The sequence below is a fragment of the Pleuronectes platessa genome, chromosome 20 (assembly GCF_947347685.1).
Source record: "Pleuronectes platessa chromosome 20, fPlePla1.1, whole genome shotgun sequence".
In the NCBI taxonomy this organism is placed as follows: Eukaryota; Metazoa; Chordata; class Actinopteri; order Pleuronectiformes; family Pleuronectidae; genus Pleuronectes; species Pleuronectes platessa.
In genome coordinates, this window is record NC_070645.1 from 2,928,694 (window position 1) to 2,950,786 (window position 22,093).

General features: G+C 40.7%; 1 protein-coding gene across 1 annotated transcript in view; it reads left to right on the forward strand.

The window, feature by feature from the left end:
* Positions 1-201: 201 nt before the first annotated feature.
* The window catches only part of reck (reversion-inducing-cysteine-rich protein with kazal motifs), a 72,444-nt gene continuing 50,552 nt past the window's right edge, over positions 202-22,093 (forward strand). The window contains exons 1-2 of the mRNA XM_053412990.1: positions 202-427; positions 20,240-20,298. Of these exons, the coding sequence (XP_053268965.1) occupies positions 361-427; positions 20,240-20,298 (126 nt within the window). The 5' untranslated portion in view covers positions 202-360. The remainder of the gene's footprint in view (positions 428-20,239; positions 20,299-22,093) is intronic.

A 22,093-nucleotide genomic window follows, 5' to 3' on the forward strand; every position in this document is an offset into this window, starting at 1 on the left:
GATCTGTAACCAGGGGAATAATCTGCATGGAATTTAATAGAGTTTGTATCACTCTCTATTGCCTGAGCTGGCTGTTGATCTGGAGGGAAATATTGTGCAATTGAATTTAATAGAGATTGGTGTTCCTGATACTTTTACAAGTTGCTTTTGTCCCATTTAACCGGGCCAGTTCTGCGCATGTGCAGTTAGGTTCCCCCGCACTCCAAACCTCCACACCTCCAAACCAGAGAGAGAGAGAGAGAAAGAGAGAGAGAGGGAGGTTGAGCGAGAGAGAGGTACCAGGATCCATGGAGCATGTCACAGCGCTGGGGATTTCTATGTCTTCTTCTTGTCCAAGATGCACTTTAGGATTTCAATAAGATGCGTGTGTGTTTCCAGATAGTTACTTTCCTCTGCGCCTTCAACTTCCAGCCGCTCAGAGCTCAGGGTAAGTGTAATCTTCCTCTCTCTCACACACGCACACGCACACACACACACACACACATCTGTAAGTCATATGTTCACGGAGCTGTGTGTGTGTCTTCTTAACTGAGATAATAATGATAACGTTAATAAGACAGTGTATTCGCATGGAGGCAGCTGGAGGTAAGTTCGTCGTTGCAGGACGAACTTGTTGAACCGGTGACAGCTCGCATCCTGCTGGGCCGATAGACTTCACTCTGATGGGTCGGGAATGTCGCGCCAAACTCCGTTCACAAATCCTAACAATGTGACGCTCATTTGCTTATTGCTGAACTCGGACAACACGGAGACGTTTTATTAAGACGTCCTCCGAATCACAGAAGTCTTTGGGTAAATTCGGGACCATACGGGACCCACCAGTTTGCGCTGTTATCCATAAAACCTGCCCGGTATAACTTGTTCCCGGCGCTAGCTGCCGCCCACCGCGGAGTGTGTAGGTGCGACACGGCTGTGAGAATAACGGGAGAAAACCGCTGTAAAAGTTTGACCTTGGTGTATTAACTTCTTATCGTTGACTCTGACACAGCGGCTTTCAGTCATGACTTGCTGCTGGGTAACTTCGCCGAAAAGCAAAGTGGCGACATTGAGGAGTTAATCCGTTGTAAGGATGAACGTTAGCATGACGCTCAGTATTATGGGGGGTTAGCATCCCGTTCATCTCTCGGATGAACCCTTTAAGTTTTAAGGACAAAGCGACAACTGTGGCGTAGTAAACACAAACGTCCCTCTTCGCCGCATGTGTCTGCTGCTTGACTTTAATAGTTTGGAAACTACATTTAGTTTCTCCCCTGTCCAAACAAGAATGTGAGGTATAATCGGGAATAGGAAGGAAAAGCTTCCCTCTCTTCACCGGATCTGAGGAGAGGAATATGGACCGTTATGTTCAATTTTGCTCTTTCAATCCTCCTCGGCTGACAGCAAATGCGCACCGCTTTTATTTTTTTAGCCATTCTTCAATTCGGTATCCACCCCAAACCCTAATTATTCGTAGTCACCACTTATACGTGTGTATGTTTGAAAGTGTTATTCCCTCATCGTTCTATGACCAGGTTACAGCTTTACAGCCGGTGTACTGGCAACTGTGACATGCAGTTGTTTTTAATTGAACCCAGGTATAAATATGTGGATCGCGTGTAAGCCATGCCTGCAGGTTATGATTAAGTATTTTTTGATTAGCCTTGTCTGCTCAGAAAGAAAAGGAACCCGAGTAATGAAGCTGCCTGCTGCTTTGAACAGAGTCTGGGGGCCAAAAAGAAAGCACAGCATTGAGGCAAAAAGTGTGGGACTGATGAGCGTATTAGCTTTTCAGGGTGCTAATGAATGCAGAGGGACTTGTGAGGGCAGTTAGACAAACACAGAGGTGTTTTGGTGCTGTCGAGCAGCTGTCCTTGAATTTGCTTTCACTTGTTAATTGACTGAGTCAACATGGAGCTGCCACTTTGTACTATGTTGCTACATTTTTTAACCATTTGGCACGGCATCGCCTCGGCCAACCTTCTGCTGCTATCGCAATTCCTTTGGCCAGCGTGTATCGTAGCTTCCCCCAGTGACTGTTTTATCTGAGGGGGCTCCATGGGCAGGGTTATAAATTGGTCTAATGTGCTTGTGGGTAGGTCTTTGATGTTGAGTCCACATGGGTGCAGGATGTGGATTTTCTCTGGCTAAATATCACTTTGTGCAGTTTTTTTCCTGGCACATCTGCCCGGAACATGAAAGAAACATAGGTCTTAGATCCTCATTTGGGGAGCACATTGTCTCCCGAAGTCTTGTGTCTCGGGAAACCCTAAAAAGGGTTATCAGTGTGATAAACAGCACCATGTGGTAAAGTGATCAGCCGGCTTTGCCCCTAAGAAGATATGTTTTCTTCTTCTTCCTCCCTCAACTAGATCTGTGTAGAAATTCCTTACATTTTTGTCCTTTATCGAGTTTTGCGAAACTTCTCGCCTTCATTTCTTTCATGTTGCACTTTGGTTCTGGAGCTAGCCGTGAGAGAATGCATCTGGAACCAATTTGAGTGCTCAAAGCAGAAGGGGAAGGGAAGGGGAAGGAGGGAGGTGAACGGCAGCCCTTTTCTTTCCATGTCCACTGCGAGCAGGCATGGGCTGGAGTCCCACAAACATAATTATAGTTCTATGAACACAAGATTAAAGTGCAGCATAGAGTTGGATCTCTTGGTATGGTGATTGTTTAATTGACCATGGATGATAATGTTTTTCCAACCAGTTACCCATTGCTAGTGTTTTCTCAAGGCTAAATATAAAGAAAGAGAAATACACCCATGGAATTATAAAAGGAATCCCCCCTTTGGTTGTCATTTTCCTATTTCAGTGCGATTCTAAAAATTCGACCTAAAATTATGATAATATAGCTTATTTTTAAAATGTTAAGCAGTAATTAACTTTCTATTCTGAAAAGGAGCCTTACATTGTTTCAAAACAGTTTTGCCTTGACTAAAACCACTTCCTTGGCTGTGTTCCCTGCAGACGCTGAGTTCATACACTCTGCTATCAAAGGCAGCATCAACAGTCTTGTCATGGTTGAGGTTCACTTGATAGTAAACAGGAAGGCTCTTAAAGTGCACGTTGTGCTGTAGATGATCTGTATGGGCTACGTCATATCCAGGTGGGGTTATCATTAAGCATCAGCTGCTACAGGTTTATAGTGATACTCTATAATGTACAGCATGCACCTGCAGTTAGTCTCTCGACTCTCGTGACACCACAGATTTGATAAAAGCAAGGTTAGCTGGTGTTTAGTCATGTTGGTGGTTGGAGGTGTCTAATCCTTCCACACAGCACTCCTGTTAGTGAGCACTTTAACTGTGTTAAAGCTCCTGTGTAATGAAAGTGAATTTAGAAAAGAATGCATCCCAGAAGAAATGCACATAACTAAGCTGAAATGGATTTTCCTAAATTAAATGACATATTGAAAACCGGCAAACTATTGAGCTTGTAACAAATACAAAACACATTGATGTATGTTGATGGGGATATAAAAAAAATCCTGCATCACGGTAAAACCCCCAGTGGTGGATAATTTATACCACCGCTAATTTACATTGATATTATTGGTCAAAAGGTTTTGTTAATTTAATAAAATATAATGTGTATCACAATTTAAGCAATTCATGCCCTGAATTACGATGTAAATGATTGCTTCAGGACATGAAAATAAAACTTTGTGAGAAGGGAGAAAAGATCTGAGAAGACAGCAGGCGTCCAACCGTTCACTCTGATTACCTAGGGTTTTCAGCTCTACAAACAATAAAACTGAATATCACACTGAAGTACAACTAAAAATTATAAAAACTATTCTACACTATCAAAACTATAGAAAACAGACTAAAAGATGATGAGATGCTTCGATGTACATTTGGTTGGTGCAAAGAAACTTAGAGATAAGAGTCTTCAGTCAATGGTCTGTCTTCACTAAATAGTAACTACATTGTTAGAGGTCAATCATTTTAAGACATTGAATCTGCACATAACCAACATCTGCAATCACTGAACTCATGTATGCAACACAACAGCCATGCTACTATGACATGAAGGCTGACAGTCCCAAAATCTAGAACGTTGGAGCATTCTGCATGGACATCATCCTCCTGATTCGAGTACCTCAGCCTGTCTTTGCTTCCTTACTATCCATAATTCATTACGTTTAGGCTAGCCTGTCTAACTTGAGTTTACGGTGGCTCGCCCAGGGAGGGCATATGAACCAGTGGTCGTCAAAGAGACATTTGTAGCCAGCAACTTTTGAACTTGACAGATATGACGAACCCCCCCATGATAAAAAATAAGCTGGGTTAAAGCCATCAACAGAGTCTTGCTCTTCATGATGACTGAACGCTGTTGTGTAGTTCATTTTAAGTTTGTTCCCTGAAAACCTGAGTCAATGAAGGTGAGACTAACCTCAGCATAAGCAGCTACTGCGTGGAGCTAAAAACACTTTATTTTGTCATACAAAAACATACAGTAAGCTATTCCAGCAGTTAGGAAGATTAAAATTACTATCTTATTACGAGCCAACTCTATGTACAATAACACTTTCATAATTAAATTTGGAATACACTGTTACAATATTATGTATGCTTCTGAGGTTATTTCTTAAATGTTAGCTGCATTGACCATGTTTCTATTACAGCTATGACAATCAAGCTAGAGCTAGCATGGGACTCCACCTCTTCAACCCCTTCCTCACCATCCGCTCATTGTGTGCAAGGTCTCAGCTAATATATATATATATATATATATATATATATATATTATACACTAAAATATCCAACACAAGACAGAACAAAATGTTAAAAAGTCAAGGGTGAATAGTCTCTGACTTGTTGGCCTTGTAACTTCATCGTATAAAAAATAAATAAAGAGCTATTGCAGAATAATTACATTAACATCTAATTTCCTTATGGCCATGCATACAGTACATACCTTATATGCTGTATTTATCACAGGATGTTTTTTCTATTATTAAAAACTCTTTAATGAAGTTGTAATTGTTTACCATAAGCCTAGAAAAACAAACTTTCCATTAAATTTTATTGGACTAGAGCTGGATTTTAGTGGGCTTTATTGAACTGTGACTGAGAGAAGGCAGATCCAGACAGAACCACAGGGGATGTAGTCTGTCCAACGGTTGTTTGGTTGGAGACATGGAAATCGAAGATAGCAAGAAATCCAAAAAATATGCACTTTTCTAATATTTTCATTGTATCTAAAACAAAAGTCTGTGAGACGTCTGTGTTCTTTTTAATATAAAATATGAAGTCTTAACAGTTTGGAGCAGGTGTTGTAAGTTCTAGTTATTGTGGTGTGTATGTGATCTGTGGTCAAAGAGGAAATGTCTGTATTAGAAGCAGTTCGCAGCGAGTGTGACTACAATCAGTCTGATAAACTGGCAAAGTGACACATTAGTGTGAGGCTGTTGCACACGTTGTTCCAGCAGAACAAACAGGACTTCCTAAAGTACTGCTGAGTGTCTGTCCCACACTGTTCTACTTAGTGCAGCATTCTGGAGTGGATGCCTCATTGTTCATGTCACTTTGGCCCCTCTCTTCCTCTTTCATTACTTTACTCCAACCTCGTACCACACAACCTCTCTCTGTCTCAGCCTTTTAAACCTTTGTTTATCCTGTTACAGTCTGTGCTCTTATACACTGATGCCCTGCTTCACATTAATGCTGTTAACGTCACTTCACAGAAAGCATTAAGCAGTTGGGTGTTCAGGTTCTTGACAAATGGATGGACGAGTATTCCAGCAATTCTTTCTTTCAAGTGGTCAATTTCCATAGTAGCTTGTTTACTTTTTGTTCTGCTCCACAGCAACCTCTCATTCAGCTGTTCTTTCATAGGTCTCTTCTGAAAGGATGAATGGTCCTGTTTACTTTTTTGCAGTAAGTAATTTATACATTTCCAGCAGTAATCAAAATATTCCATTTACCCTGCAAACATTTGAGTTTAGGGAAAATGGTTTAATTAAAAAAATAAGCCTGCCAAAGACATAAATATTAAATAAGCAAAACTATTTGTCACATCCAAATGCAATTTAGATTTTGAATTAGTTTTTCTCATTTCTGTTTTTTACTCAGCTCTCTGAAGTTCATTTTTCAAAGTTGACCTTCATAAGCAAACGATGGGAATGAATCTCTCTTAATAGCCTGGAGAATCAATTATCATATCAATCACTCCAGGCCAATGAAGGGTGTGCCAATTCTTTCATGTCTGAGGTGCAATTTGTAGTTCGGCTAACTTGTATGGATAAAACTTGTTTATCGAGCTCTTGCCAAAAGGCTGCAATTGAAAATTAGCTGGGTGGTAAACAGTGGCACATTTACATGAATGTTGATGAATGTGTGCTCCTTTGTGGGTAGAGAACAGAAACACCAGGCAGAATTATGAAATGAAGGTATAACTATGCTCGGCAGCGAATCTGTGATACTAAATCTCCAGACTCCAAAACAACAGCTTCTGTACAGCTGCAGGTCTTTCTTAATATATCTGATTAAATATTAACTGAGTTATTATCTTCATTTGATCTGACTTGGCTAAAAGTTATTTAATGGATGTGCTTTTGCTGGCTCCAGTCTCCGTCAATCTGTCTGCCTGTCTTTATTCACAAGAACATCTGATCTTATACTTGGGTGAGGTACTGAGGAACCAGGGTTTGAATGATTGTTCTTGAAAATGATCAAACACAGCAGCATCTGAGCAATTTACGCCAGAAAATGAACATGTTTTCATGTATAATTCAAATATGCATTTTTATCAGCCCTCATTTGTAAATGAAATATGTGAACTAGACATCAGTTGTATCCAGTAGGTGAATGTAGCGCAAACAATAAAACGGGTTATCTATTAGTATATCCCTTCTCTCTGCCTCCTTCATTCCCCATCTCTTTCTCTGTTCTATGACCCTTTACCTCACCCTGTATGGCCACATGTATCCCATTAAGTAATTTACCATCACACACACACACACACACGCAATAACGTACATCAGGGCTACGTCCTCCTTTGATTCAGCTAATTGAATAAGAAATTAGTGAGGCAGGACATGCTCAACGGTGTGTGTGTGTGTGTGTGTGTGTGTGTGTGTATGTGTTAGAAATATGCTCCTTCTCTGATGGAAAGCAGGTGTATTCTGTAGGATTTAGTGGCTGATATGTATGATTACACACCTGGATATCATGTGGCTGGACTCTTCAACCCGTCACACAAACACACACACACACACACACACACACACACACACACACACACACACACACACACACACACACACACACACTCAGTAATATATGGTCAAACATTTAAAAAGGACCCCCTTTACTTAGTGCTGAGGAGTATCCAGTAAACTGTTATAAATCTCCTGCATATTATGAATTTTTCACGTACCCCCATATAGCAACCGCTGTAACCTTTTATTATGCAGCAAATTATATAATACAGTTTGTCACTTGAGCGCTGTTTTGACAATTTTTAGGGGACTGTGGTAACTTTATAGTATTTATCTACAACTTATTCTCTTGCAGGGTAAATCACCATGACACGTGACATAAATATTTTGTTACACTAATAATTATACTTATTAAATTACACCACAGGCTGGCATGCTGGGTGTAGGTTGCCCAATAGCCTGGTACTAGTGGAGGCTCTTGGGTCAACATAGCGAGTGATGCATAATTTCCGACAAAAGATGCTTGTGAAAACTTTACATAATTCAACCCAAATAGCCTGATTTCCTACCAACAAAAATGTTGATAACACAACTGATTGCAGTGAAAAACACAGAACCAAGGTTGCCAATTCTTTTTTTTTTTCATTTTTCTCACGTGGCAACGCAGTCCTGCTGTGGACCACAAGCTGAGATCAAAGCCGCACAAGCTGCTAATTAAGGCTGCATCCTGCTGCATAAACCAGTAAACAATTAACATGTGTGAATATGGAATACTAATTGGTGATGAATTTGAATTTGGAAAAATGTTCATGCAGGCTTGCGGATAAACATTGAACTGCAGCTTCTCTTTCTTTTCAGGGTGTTGTTATCGGTGGTTAGAGTATTAACGGTACGTCATAGAGACTTGATGGCAGGCCTAAATTAAATGTGGCTGCCGTCAGTTGATGTTCTCTCTGCATGGCACTCTACTGTCACGACTTGTCAAAGATAGTTTGGGAAGGAAGAACCTCCGCTCGTTCAGACCACAGTAAAACCACAAATGAACTCTGTAACAACAAATCGTCTTCTTTCTAGTGGACAATGCCATGTCACCATCAGAACTGGCATCTCTGATTCATAACATACAAATAATTTCATTTACGGACTTTCTGTATTTAAACCTTGACCTTCAGTACAAAGATGAGGTGGGTGAGATTAAATCAGATAGGCAGGCAAGTAGTTCTGTATCCTACTAAACACCCATGAACAGAGATACTATTTGAACCAGCTTTCAGTGAAGGAAACTCCTTTGAAGCACAAAAACGTTTTATGTCTCGTATGCAACTCAATGTTAGTAGTGTACTGGGACACTAAATGTTACCAAATGTTCACTGACTTAATTCTGATCTTGTAGGATAGGGGTCACTGTCAAATCTGACGAAAACGATGTAAGGCCTCTATGTGAAAAGCCTCGTAAACAGCATTTGGATGATTATGGGCTACAAAAGTCTCAGTTTTTTACCCTGTGTCTTCTTTTTTTTTTTAACATGATCAATACAAATGCAAAGCAAACCCTACATTTTGAATCTTCCCCATTGTTCTGCACCAAACATGCTCGGCAGAGACTTTAATGCTCAGCCCTGTATAGCAAATCTCAATTAATCCATGCACAGGAAGTGACCTCTGACCTCCATCCATTAACCCAACACCCCCAGAGAGTCTGCAGCAGCTCTGAGGAATGCAGGAAGGAGAGTGGTCTAATACGAGAGGCCTCCATGCTCCAACACACACTATCACACTGACATCTTACAATAATGTTCTCTTTCTTTCATCTGCATGACGGAGTGTAAATCATTACATTTAAACTGGCTCATTTTCCATCACCCATATCTTCAGTCTCATTTCTCTTTCATGTCAAACAAAATCTGTCATACACAAAGCTTCTTAAATGTTCAATGTACATCACAAAATTGTCATATTCTGCTTAATTTTGTCATTTCATTACTTGAACAAATACATGGGATTTATTTGATCCAGAACACAGCACTGTGACATTGATTTGTAAGATTATTATTAATTCAAGACAAGTCTGTCTTGATGCAATACTCCCAGGAAGAAGAGACGGGGCCATGTGGACACTGTTTTAGAAAATCGTTTAAAACAAAAATCTCATTCCGTTTATCACCCACAAAATCAAGCAAATTTTTGTTGTACCCTGTTAGATGTAGCAACATCATTCCCTTCTACTTGAGTTCAGTATTAACGGAACCGCTAATGCTTACAGAAAGATTCCCACAGGTGGACTAAAATCATCACAACTGGAGATGTGAATATACCTCTGCGCCGCTTATTTGAATACAAAAGTTGCTATCAGTCCACTTCTTGAAAGTTTTGAGTCTCTGCAAGCTGTTGTGAGTCCTGTTGACCAATAGCTGCCATTGAAGAAAGGAAAACAATGACAGAACCACATTTGACGGAATGAAACACTGATTAAGATACATTTATTTATCCCAAACACATGCACAGACATGCACAGGCACACTCATGCAATTGTAGGGAAATTTAACCTCTGCTTTTAACCCATCTGGTGCAGGACACACAGAGCAGTGAGCGACCATGTACGGCGCCCGGGGTGCAGATGTTGGGGGAGTAAGGTCCCTTGCTCAGGGGCACTAGACAGGGTAGGGAGAATCCTCTTTGATTTTGGGACAGATCAATCCAGGTTTGTCTTTTAGTTTTTTCTCTGTGGAGTCGAACCAGAGACGAACCAGAGACCTTTTCTGCCCATAGTCCAAGTTTCTGCCACTAGTCCACCGCCTCTGCACCATGATCTGGAAAATGGCTGGGAGTGGTCTAAAATATATGCAGTTTTTAGTAAATTGGCAAAACCACAGTGGTGCTTTCAGATGAGTGACAGCTCAGATTTATAAGCTTTGCTGCAGTTAGTGGAGAATAAAACCAGATATTGAACCTGAACATTCAGAATTGTGTAAGGCTGGATTATTCAAAACATAAACTGTCAGTGTATGTCAGTGTGGCAGAGGATGGTGAATTGGCACATTTTATAGTGGTTGGGCTATCCTGCCAAGCTGCTGAATGAGAAATACTTCTTCTTCTATTTATATGGACCAATAGATATCCTGCTGTCTTCCTTAACATTGGACTGGCTGAAACAGAACAGAAAACGTTTTCACCTTTAAGGGTTGTATTTAGTGTTTCTGTTTATGAAACCTGCATGCATCCTGAAAGAGAGGGCCGAGTCCCACTGCTATGTCCCTGCATAACACACAGGAAACTAGCTGGCAGGAAACCCAGAGTAATGTTACATTTACATAGAAGGGGGTGCACTGAAATTCCTCCTCTTATCGTCCCAGCAGCTGGCTCCCAGTCACAAGCGTGGCTGCTGTTTCCAGATTGTTTCTCATAGCTGGAATAGTGCTTTTTTATCCTGGCCATTTGAAGTGGGGTGGCCGTCGGCTCTGATACGTTGCACCCCACCGCAGTGGAGGTAAAACATAGCTAGGGAAATTAGCTTTCTATAATAGTCTGCATGCTGTGATAAGTTGGACTGGTCACAGTACAAACAGAATACCAAGCACTTTTCAAGCCGAATTACAGTTATAATCTACTGTATAATCAATTCTTTGTTTCTTTTCCATTTTGCTCTTGTCTTAGTCTGTTTGTTCTTTCATGCTGTGCCCCAGTTATGGTTTGATTCCTGACCAGTTTGTTCTGGTTCAGACTGCACCCTACTTTTCTCTTGAGGTCTATCGTCTTTGACTGCCAGGCTTTTTTAGTTTTCTCCAGACTCTTGCTAACAGATGTCGGCGTTTGCAGTGGCCATTTCTATGAGTTGTGATTTTTTTGTCCTTTACTTTGAAATATTCTAATTTTTTTTTTCACAAAGGTTCTGCAGGCCCAAAAAACTCAAGATTTTCCTTAAGTGTATTTGTCGTTATATGGGTTTCAGTGTGTACAGGGTAAATTTAGCTTTTGCTAAACAATGACCTAACCTGCCTAGTAAAGTCAAGAGGGAGTGAAGTTAAAGAATGCTTTCTGTGGCCTCTAACTTTCTTTGTGATTGTTCCTGTTGAATGTGTAAAGAGTGAAATACAATCTGTCGACATTACCTGGATTCTTATCAATTAAATCATGTTGCAGTTATGAAAGAAAACTGGTGCAGAGCCTGTTCTACCTTCTAGAATGGTTTTAATTTAATTAGCCTGCGGTAATGCTGCAAAAGTGACCTGCAGTAATTGAGCCGAAGAAAATAAAACCATCTGTTGGACTCAATCCTTAGAACCCTGAAGCCACATCAGCTGCACACAGAGCTGTTCACCTGTTTATTCAGAGCTCAGTGAAGATCAACTTAGTACATTGAACCCTGAACTGGATAATTGGTTGTCGTGGTTGGCAAATACACTTACACTGAGGACTACAGTGCGCTGGTCTCCTGTTAATTCAAAGTTAATTGATATTAAACAAGATGAGCACCAAGAACAGAAGGAAAGTGAATGGAGGTTTATTGGGCTGGGGAAATAGTTGGCAAGTAAAGAAGACAACTTTCTTGTCTATGTGGCAGCGAGGTTAACTTACTCTGTGATCGTTTCATGTGTCGATATGTTCATTTAACTCTTTCAGACAGAATTGGAACCATAAAATCGATTTGGTCGGCTAGGCTGTCTGTCTTGCTTCTTGCCAGATGTGGGCTGGGATGCAGTTCTGTTGTTTGTCAAATGAAAAGAGGACCAAGAAGAAGAGATTTAAATGTTTTTATGGTGGTCAGATGTTTACTGAGGACAATAGTCTCTACAAAAACAGCCTGAAAATACTGTGAAAGCATGATGTTTTGACACAAATACAGTGTTTTAATGATGTGTGGGTTTCTTTCCGGGTATTCTGTCTCAGCTCAGGGCTAGGTTAATTGGAGACTTTACATTGCATGAAGGTGCGAATTTGAGCATGGATGGTGGTTTGTCTATGTAAAGATGCTTTCAGACATGGACTGAACTCCAGGCAATCTCCTCAAATTAGCCGTAAATGCCTGTATGCCAGAATGTTAATGTCCAAGACTGTTGCTGCGAACATTCTCAGGAGTTTTTTTTGCCAGCTCCCTTGTAAAGACTCATGAGAATGTCCTAAACTGACAAAGATGTCCACTTGGACAGAAAACGAGATTTTAGAGGTTTTAGTGATGCGGGCCGACATCTGTGTTTTATGTGCTGTAAACAAAAACAAACGATCACCGCAGCAGAATTCATACATTATGCCCCCCACCGCAGCACTCCAGAGATTTTCCTGTTTTAGTGAACATGTCTGACAGGATAATCTGCTGCAGTGTTGTTCGTATGAGAAAGACAAACTCCAGAGAAAGTCCGGACCTCATTGTGTAGACATTTTCCTGGGTTCATGTCTAAAGGGGCATAAGTCACCCTGTGACTGGCAACTTCAAGCTTAGATAATGAATTGATGGAGACACAAAGAGCAAAATCATCACTCATTTAATGTGTGTCCGACTCAAACACCACTAACGCTTTTTAACACCTAGAGGCAAGAATCATGTCAAACAGTGAAGAGAGAATCAATGGATGTTCCACAAAAGTGCTGTCGAGTGATCAAAACAAGCCCCAGACTTTGGTTCGCCATATCTTGCACCTCCACTGTGAATCCATGTTAACCAGTGAGCCATAAACTCCTTTCATACTGATGCACATAATATAGTTGTGAGATGTAAAATTGGAACCTAGAGGTTGGACAGAACTTTTCCATTTCCAGTTTCTGTGATTTTTAGTTATTTTCCACTCCAACGGAACCACAGTAGTGTTTACCATCCCAGATCAGAGACGTCTCTCGATCCACAATGGAACGATGCTGCTGGGTTCAGTTTGACTGAAACACCAGCTGGCCTCTCTGACCACTTTACACCACATTTCAACCACATCAAAACATTTCTCTCTGATGAGAATTTGGATTTGGAGTTCAAATGCAGTTTGATTTTTATTGCCAGTCAGAAGATTTTTCCTGTTTTGGTTTTCTATTTTGCTGTCTCTTAGCTGCCTGTGGTTTTGATGTCTCGTTTTTTTTAGATGTTTAAATTGTTAAAATGTCCTCTCACTGATGCTGGTGTCTTTTGAAGGGGAAGATTTAGTTTGACAATCAGGTGCTGGAACAACAGTGCTAATGTGATATGCAGGAGGGATTTTGAGAACAAACAGAATAAGCAGCATGTTAGCTCTCACACTGTGAGTGACAGCCTCTTTCGGTGTTGTTTCAACCCCCCAAATCGCTTTGTTTTTTTTCCATCACCCAACAAGTGAGCTCCACAGTTAGGCCATATGTTCCTCCTGCAGAGATCTCACACCTCATGTCAACATTCATTATCTCTGGCAGGTTTGTGTCTGTATTGTCAAAGGCAAGTAAAAAACACTTTTTCAGCTGTCGACTTCTCTTTTAAAGTGATGTTTGTGCCATTCAGATATCAATCACGCCACGGCTATCATCTGATGATGAATTACATTATTACATTACATTACATGTCATTTGGCAGACGCTTTTATCCAAAGCAACTTACAATTAGTGCATTCAACATCTATGAGGGGCCATTTAGGGTTTTAGTATCTTGCCCAGGAACACTTCGGAATGCAGATGGGGAAGAGTGAAGATCCGCCAACCGTCTTGATGGAGGAAGACCACTCTACCCCTAGGCCACATCGCCCCCTTTAAGGGAGAATATTTTGGGGCTTCTGATGTAGTCAGCATATATCCAGACACTGTTTTTAGTTCTCTGTACATTGTTAACAGTCCGACTAGTTTCTTTTATTGCAAGAGTTGAATGTTTATCTTCACACAACACATAATACTCTTTGTGGGTGTTTTAGGACCAAATTACTTTTTGGCCACTCTCTATTAACAACTATTTGCATATGAATGCATATACATGGATAAAAAGCTGTACCCGATGTTTTCAGTCAATGTTTTCCAATTCTTGCTCTCTATGTGGACTTTTTACATGTGGGCACCCAAAGCCTGCTCAAATATGATTGGTGAAAATAGAAACAGATTCTGCATATTCCCAAGAAGAATCTATAGAGATTATTTAGACATTGCACCAGTGATGGATGCAGCCTGTGACACATTTAACAATTTCATAATTATAATATAATTTGTCTGGGGCCTGGTATTGCCTCCTTTATTCAAAGCCACAGTATCTACCACCGATCTGAAATAAACAGAATCGCATTTAAAGTATATTTGTTTTTCACTTAAACTGAGTTTATTGTTGGTGCAGAGATAATCAAGAGATGCATTTCCTCTGAAATGGTTTTACATTCTCTCTCTCTCCCTCTCTCTCTCTCTCTGTGCACAGTTGGTTGTTTTTAATTTCATAATGAGACAACCCACTCATCACACACTTGTCCAAAAATGTATAATAGAAAAAAAGGGGGAAGAAAATATGGATTCAATAAAACAAGAAAAGTACCACAGAGACTAAAAGAGGAAAAAACAAAGCAGTATCACTACACAAAGCAGCACAAAATGTGTTGTGCATAAAACTGACCCAGAATAAAAACTGAAAACATTGTATAAATATGAATTACTATCCTTAATTAATTCTAGTTGATCGAGGGTCAGGAGCCAGGGGGCATTGGCCCAAGTTGAAATCTAATTAGCCCCTAAATTCCCCGGTCCTCTCAGTAAGCTTTTTTTTTTAATTGGTCACTTACTTACAAAACCAATAATAAGAACGATAAATATTACAATTCTTTATGACGTTTTAAGTGTTTTATGTGCTTGAATTAGGAACAGTTTTTTAGAATATAGTCAATGATGTGTGGCTTTGCTCAAAGCTATAGAGCTAAGGAATGACTTAAATGTGCACAGATGTTGGACATGTAATTAACCCCTCTGTTTCTAATGTGGCCCCTTTCTGGCCCCTGATTTAGAAAAAGGCAGATCATATGACTTTTACCCAGAAGCGCTATATAACATTTTCATCACAAACAAGATCTCATCTGAAAAGGGTTTTATGTTTTCTATGGACCTGCGTTATCACCCAATCATAACACTACAACGGTCACTTTATGAGACTAAAGGGGCACCTTAAGACTTGATACACAGAGATCAACCAAACTAAATCTTGTCAGGCGTGTTGGTTTATCCTAAATATGAGAAGATGAGCCGAACTCGGTTTGTTCAATAAAGTATTTATTTAGAAAGCAATGAAAGGTAACAATCAGCAAAGCAATGGGCATCCAACAAGTCGCATCAGAACACACAAGACCCATCAGAACGCATCAAACAGCCGGCGCCTGTCTATTTTATAACAGTAGATCTTGGTTCTTCCTCCTCGAAAGAGCGCAGGCGTAGGCCCTCCTTCTTGGCTTTGGAAAAGGGAGTGACAAGTCTCAAAATGTTCATCTCTTGACCAGCCTTGACACAGCTGATGGAATGTGGGCCAACAGTGTTGACAATTGGAGAAAAGATTATTGTGTTCTTGCTATACCAAAACAATGTTCTGTTTGTACAGACATTCAAAACAATTTAACCAAAACAACGAAACCCATTCTGAAGCTCACACATTCTAATTTCAAGATTAAACAGTAGGAAGGAAAAGGTTATTATTAATCATTTGCGTGAAGGCTCAAACTGCTTCTATCATTATTGTTAAGAGTACAGCTATAATTTGAAATGCTTCTATCTTTATTTATTTAGAGTTCAGTCAGACACAGAATATAGCGAAAATATTGAAATCCTGACAATCTTCAGCAAGCAAAGAGAGCTAGTGTAGTGATAGTGTGTGAACAAGTTAGAGATTCACACAGCACTCTTTCTAGTTTTGTCAATGTGGAAGTAACACTGATTTGAACTTCATGTGACTAATATCCAAAGTAATGCATTCCCAACTTTAAATTTGTAGCGTCAGGCCTAAAGATGTCCCAGATCTCAACTATTAGCTTTGGAAATACACATGATGTTTCTGATAGAACTGAAATAGCCCAAAGTATTAAAGACACATGTTGTTATGAACCATTTTATTCTCTAAAAGGAGTTGAACTATACTGCTCTTCATCCAGTTCACTTAATTCCAAGTGTAGATACTAACACTGCAGTGCAATACTCTCAAGTACAGATACCTGACATCCAGGCTGTAGTATATAGTAAGAGATAACGTGTAATGTGGCTGAATCGAGTGCAACAATGCAGTGGACTACTTCATGCCGGTGCCTCTGAATGTAACGGAGGAGGAGCGCTTCTCCCTGTTGAGCCAGAATGGGGCCAGTACTCATTAGCAGCCAGCCAGGGGCCTCATACTGTACATGACTGAATGGTCTCCATCCCGCCCCCCCCCCCCCCCCCCCCCCCCCTCCCTCACATTATTATGTCACCTGCCATTGTTTGAAAATGCTGCTGCTGTGTGAGAGAGAGAGAGAGAGAGAGAGAGAGAGAGAGAGAGAGAGAGAGAGAGAGAGAGAGAGAGAGCTGGAGCTCCTTTGTTCTCAGTTCATTCAGGCCACATAGCACATAGCTCTGCAAGATAAGGTCAAGAAAACCTGGATTTTCAGCACGATTTTGAGCTCAAGGACAAAATCTTTCAAATAGACGTGTAAATCATGCAGTCATTGACTAGCGTTTTGGACTCCTGGAAACTGGAGACGTATAGATCTGAGGTTTCAGCACATATATAACCTCAAACTCAACTCTCAATAACCAGCAGCAGTTTTCAAAAGCTTGGATGAATACCCAGAACGCTCCCTGCCCAGCACCAGGGCTGTTGCTTTTTGTTCAAATGGGAACATTCAACCTTTTGTGACAGGCCTGAATTCAGAATTTACTATTACAAGTGCAGCAGAGCATTTTTTCAATGATTTGCCTTGTGCTCCAAAAGAGGGCACTATAAAGGTTCACTGTCAGCTTAACCTATTTCTGCCCCGTTAACCTTGCGTTGTGCCGTACAACTGCTGCAGCTCTGCTCCCAGTAGACCACACACACCAAGTCTAAACGGCACTTTAGACTCAGATTTAACTTTTCCTGTACAATATGCATTCCTATCTTAGCAATTTAGTTGCTCATGCATCTGATTCACTGTAAATAATCTTACACTATAAATTCTGTTTACGCTATTTATTATTATTTATTATAGTTTATCTTATCTTATAAATGAGTCGCTTTTAATCGGTTTAAACAAATACCATTTTGAACTTGACATTTTGAAATGTGACATCTGCAAGCAGCAGGCTTCCTAAAAGACAGCTATTTTCCCCTGAAGTTGAGTCAGAACTGATCTGAAAGGAGAGTGAATATTCATCAGGTGAACACAAACACAAACACATCTCTGAAACATCTGCCCCCAAGTGGCCACAAAAACAATGAATTAGAGCAAAAAAATGTCATGTTGCCAAAATACTTAAGACATTCTGAGACTGAGAGGTACAGAGAATCATCCTGCAAAAGAAACCCAGTGACCTATAGAGTCACAACTTTGTGGTCAGTTTTACTCTTTATTTACTTACTCATGCACATCACATACACCCAGTGGAAGCCTGCTCTTTTTCAGAGAAGCTAAGATGAGTGTACCAGACTTAGTGATGGAATCCAGACACCCACACACGTGAACGTACTGATAAGCGGATTTTATGGATTTCATCCGCCTGTGTCAGGCCTGTCAAGTACATGGCCTTTCTTAAAAGTCTCATAATGCCTGCCAGCAGTGGTTGTAGAGAGAGCTCCAAATAAGGACCGGGAAGCCGAAATTAAGGCCCAAGTGAAGACTCCTTCAGCGTGATACATTTTGGATATTTTGTGAAATAATTATATTTTACCCATCAGCTTTACATTGGGGCGTTCTGAGACAATGCTGTTTAAATATCTAATTGTTACAAAGATCAGCTCTATTGCTTTTAAATTAGAGCGACAGAGACGGGAAACAGTGGCAGAGAGATGGGAAACACAATAGATGTCCCTCGCTGAAATCAAACAGCGCCATGTGGTTTGAGGCTATTGGGGGGGATCCACTTCTATGTTGAGGGTGAATTTTAGTATGGATTTAGACCATGTCTTAAAAATCTTCAACACAGACCAAGCGATTTGTCATCCTTATGTCTTGCTATCACCTGACTTCTGTGCTGTTTTGAATTAGTTTACCTCTTTTCTTCCTTTAAAAAAAAAAAGTAAGATCCTTCAATCCTCACTCAGCAATTAATCATCTTTCAAAAAAATATCTGATAGTATTTTAGCAATAGGAATATAAATATTTGGAATTTTTTTAGGTGAACAAACAGTGTTCATGTGCATTTATCCTACTGTATCATGTACCATTGCAGATCCTTAATCAAACCCCTGCTGTGTCTGACATCAGTCCATACAAACAATGATTTATGGAATGAAACACATCACAGCTCAACCCACTGCTGCCACCGTATAACCACATAATCAGCTATACTCTGCCTGTTTGAACGGAACTGAATAAAACAACACATGGATTTGTTATTTGCAGCTCTGAGATATGTTAGTGCCAACACCGTCACTATGTCATTGGATGAACTTAAACAATTTGTAAGTCATCAAAAAGATTTGGAGGAACTTGACCCTGCTGAGATCTCAGGTTTCTTCAAAACAGTTTATTCATTCAGTCACACTCTATTCGCAGAAGTCATGGTGGTGGTTTACATTTTTAAAACAGCTTTGCTTTCTACAGGCCCACTGGTCAGGGAAGAAAAGTGGAAGTCAAACATAGTGTCCACTTCAAACTGAAATCTACAGTAGATGACTTCCTGCTAGGTCGTCATACAACTTAAATTGAGTTTGCTGTATAGGACTTTTACATTTTCTCATAGTTCTTATTGATCTGTCCTTTTAGTGACAAAACATTAAGAATGGGTTTGTCCTGTAACCCCCTATTTCTATTATAAGCAGTCGGTAGTCTGTTTTCAAGATGATGATGAGAACAAGGTTAAGGCTGAGATCAATGATGGTTTTCGCTGTACCCACCATAGCGGTCATGCATTATGCTTCCTAAACTTCTCTCAGGAGGTAGGAGTATGCATGCTCACAAATGGAGAATAAAAAAGAACAATAAATAATATGAATATAAAACGTGCCCCACTGCCAGTTCAGCTGAGCAGCTGAATTTCAGTCCAGCTCAGCATCACAGTGTGAGACTGTTGTTTGTGAGTCCATGCATGAGGAGGTGGGAGCAGTTTGTTCACTGCAAACTGAGCCAAGTCACTTACTGGAAAACCCTGGAACCCTGCTGCCAGCCAACATCTCCTGTGTGTACGTGTATATGTGTGTTACTCCTGTTCACACAAGAGGATATTATTTACCTAAGTGATAAAAATGGGGCCTGTATCTTTGCCACAGCACCAAGCTTCATCCCACAACCTTGAGGGTTTGGAGGAGGAGGATCTCAGATTCTGGTTCAACTTGTCAAAACCCTTTTTGTTGGGAAAGTGGAGACTAAGCAAATTTCTTATTCATACCGAGGAAATATATTGTGTTTCAGTGGGGGTTGCAGTGCTTTGATAGTTAACACTTTTTTTTGTGTGTGAATGAACCTCTAGCTGCACATCTCTATCTTAGGCAGGGAGTGGACAAGAATCATATCATTGCTTTTCTCCCATTGGATTGTTACCTCATTTCAAAGTTTTTAATTTGTCAGTATATTAAATGGAAGTTGCTAACATCATCTGGATACGGTCTATTCAATGGTAAGGGCAAACCAAAATAAAATACCAACAGACATCTGCTAACACGGAACTTAATGTTGGGCGGAATTAGTAAAATTTAACAAAATGAGAATGTGATTAATATAAAACCTAAGTTCTGTTCTATCAATATACTAACATCTATAAGTATATAAAATTATACTCCTGTAAAAATGATAAAATGGTTAACTGATTTTATACATTTTTTAATGCTAGAATGTTAGCTAGCACCAGAGTTTCCACCTGTAGCTGCTCATGAAACGTCAGTATTCAGTGGGCAGGGAATTTACATTTCATGATCATTTAACTGAAATAAGCTCCCTGACCTCATGTATTGTACCATTCTCAAGGTAAACTTAAAATCTGTCTTCACAAATGATGATGATGCTAAATAATGTGTATTTGTCTGCAGATCCTGCCTGTTGCAATCATGCAGCTGAGTTCTCATCTTGCAAAGAAGCTTGTGACCAGGTATGAACAGACACACACACACACACACACACATTCACACACACACACACACACATGCCCAGTCCTCAGTCCATTATAGTCGGCTCATGAATAGAGGTTTTTGAAGAAGAGTGGTGCAAAGTTTTTGTGTCTTGGTTCTTTGAAGTGCAGAGAAGTTCTCTCTCTCTCTCTCTCTCTCTCTCTCTCTCTCTCTCTCCCCACAATCATGTCCTCTAGAGACAAAGACGTGAAAGATGCTTTTCTCTGGAAGCAGCCAACAGGCAGAGTTCAAACCTCATTCCTGCTTTTGAAGTGCGGTGGGGGTGGGGGGGTGAGGAGCGTCATTGGATAGAACTTATTGTACTCTATTGGTTGACATCATCATTTTGCCAGCCGAAGAAAGACAGACCAGGGATAGAGAAAGGACATGAAATGACCGATGAAGATTAATATAAAGTAGAGGAGAAATGGAACGGACATCTCAAAAGAAAGAAAGTGCTGAGGGGAAAAAGAGAGGAAAATGGGCTTTTAGAAGTGTGATGGCCTCAAAACACCCTTCAGAGGTTGTGGTTGAGGTCCTGAGTGTGTGGGTGGGTGATGAGGGGGTGGGTGTCAGGCACAAGTTGAAATCACCAGCCCAACTTGAGCTCTAATTTGTACCTGGTTACACCCAGAAAATGAGTGGTTCCTTTAAAAGCCCCAGTTGTAGTCAGCTCAAAGAATACTGATTAAATTAATGAATCCCAGTAAACCTTTTTTCATACTGCTGCTCTGGTACATCTTATATAACGTTAAATAAAGTTTATGTTTTTCCAATCTTATTATTCTTTGGAGCCAACGGTCTTTTGGGATTGCATTTCCACATGTTAATTCGACTAAGTGACGAACCTTCACACAAAGAGAAGAAACCGGTGGAATACGCTGCTAGTGACGCCTGTTGGAACCAGAATTTGCTGACTCTCCGGTCTTGGGGGTAAATGATTGGAGGTCCTTGCTGCACTGAAACGTTTTTCTTCTGCATGCAGTGTTTGATGAGTCCACCGCTGTAGAAATCAATCAAATCAATCAAATTTTATTTGTATAGCCCATATTCACAAATTACAATTCATCTCATAGGGCTTTAACAGGGTGTGGCATCCTCTGTCCTTAACCCTCAGCAAGAGTAAGGAAAAACTACTAAAAACCCTTTTAACAGGGTAAAAATATGTAGAAACCTCAGAGAGAGCCACATGTGAGGGATCCCTCTCCCAGGACGGACAGAAGTGCAATAGATGCCACGTGTAGGAGAACATCATCAATAATCAAAGTCTCTAGCAGCATTTGATGAGGGTAGACATCCCGAAGGACAACCCCAACATGACATGCCAAGCAGTCCCGCTGCAAGCACAGTCCATGCTCAGCAACCATCTAGACCACGATCCACCATCCAGACCAGACGCCACTCCAGTCCTCAGTCACCGTCCACCGCCGCCCACCAGGACCCATCACAAGCCACCACCGCGGTCCTGGTCCACCGCCCGTGCCCAATGCCAACGCGACACAGGGTCCGCCACCAGCACCATGATCAGCCCAGAATCCGCCACAATGGATCCACCACCGCGACCCCCGGTGTACGATCCACAAACCGCAATCCATGGTGCGGCCACAGAGGCCCTGGATCTGCGGGTGATAAAGCAAAGGGATTCCGGGGAAGGGGGATAGGGATGGAGAAGAGGAAGGAGAAGCTGGAAAGAGAAGCTCCGTGTGTCATGTGTCATAAAATAGAACAAGTAACGTTCTGGCGCACTAATTAGCTCTAACTATAAGCTTTATCAAA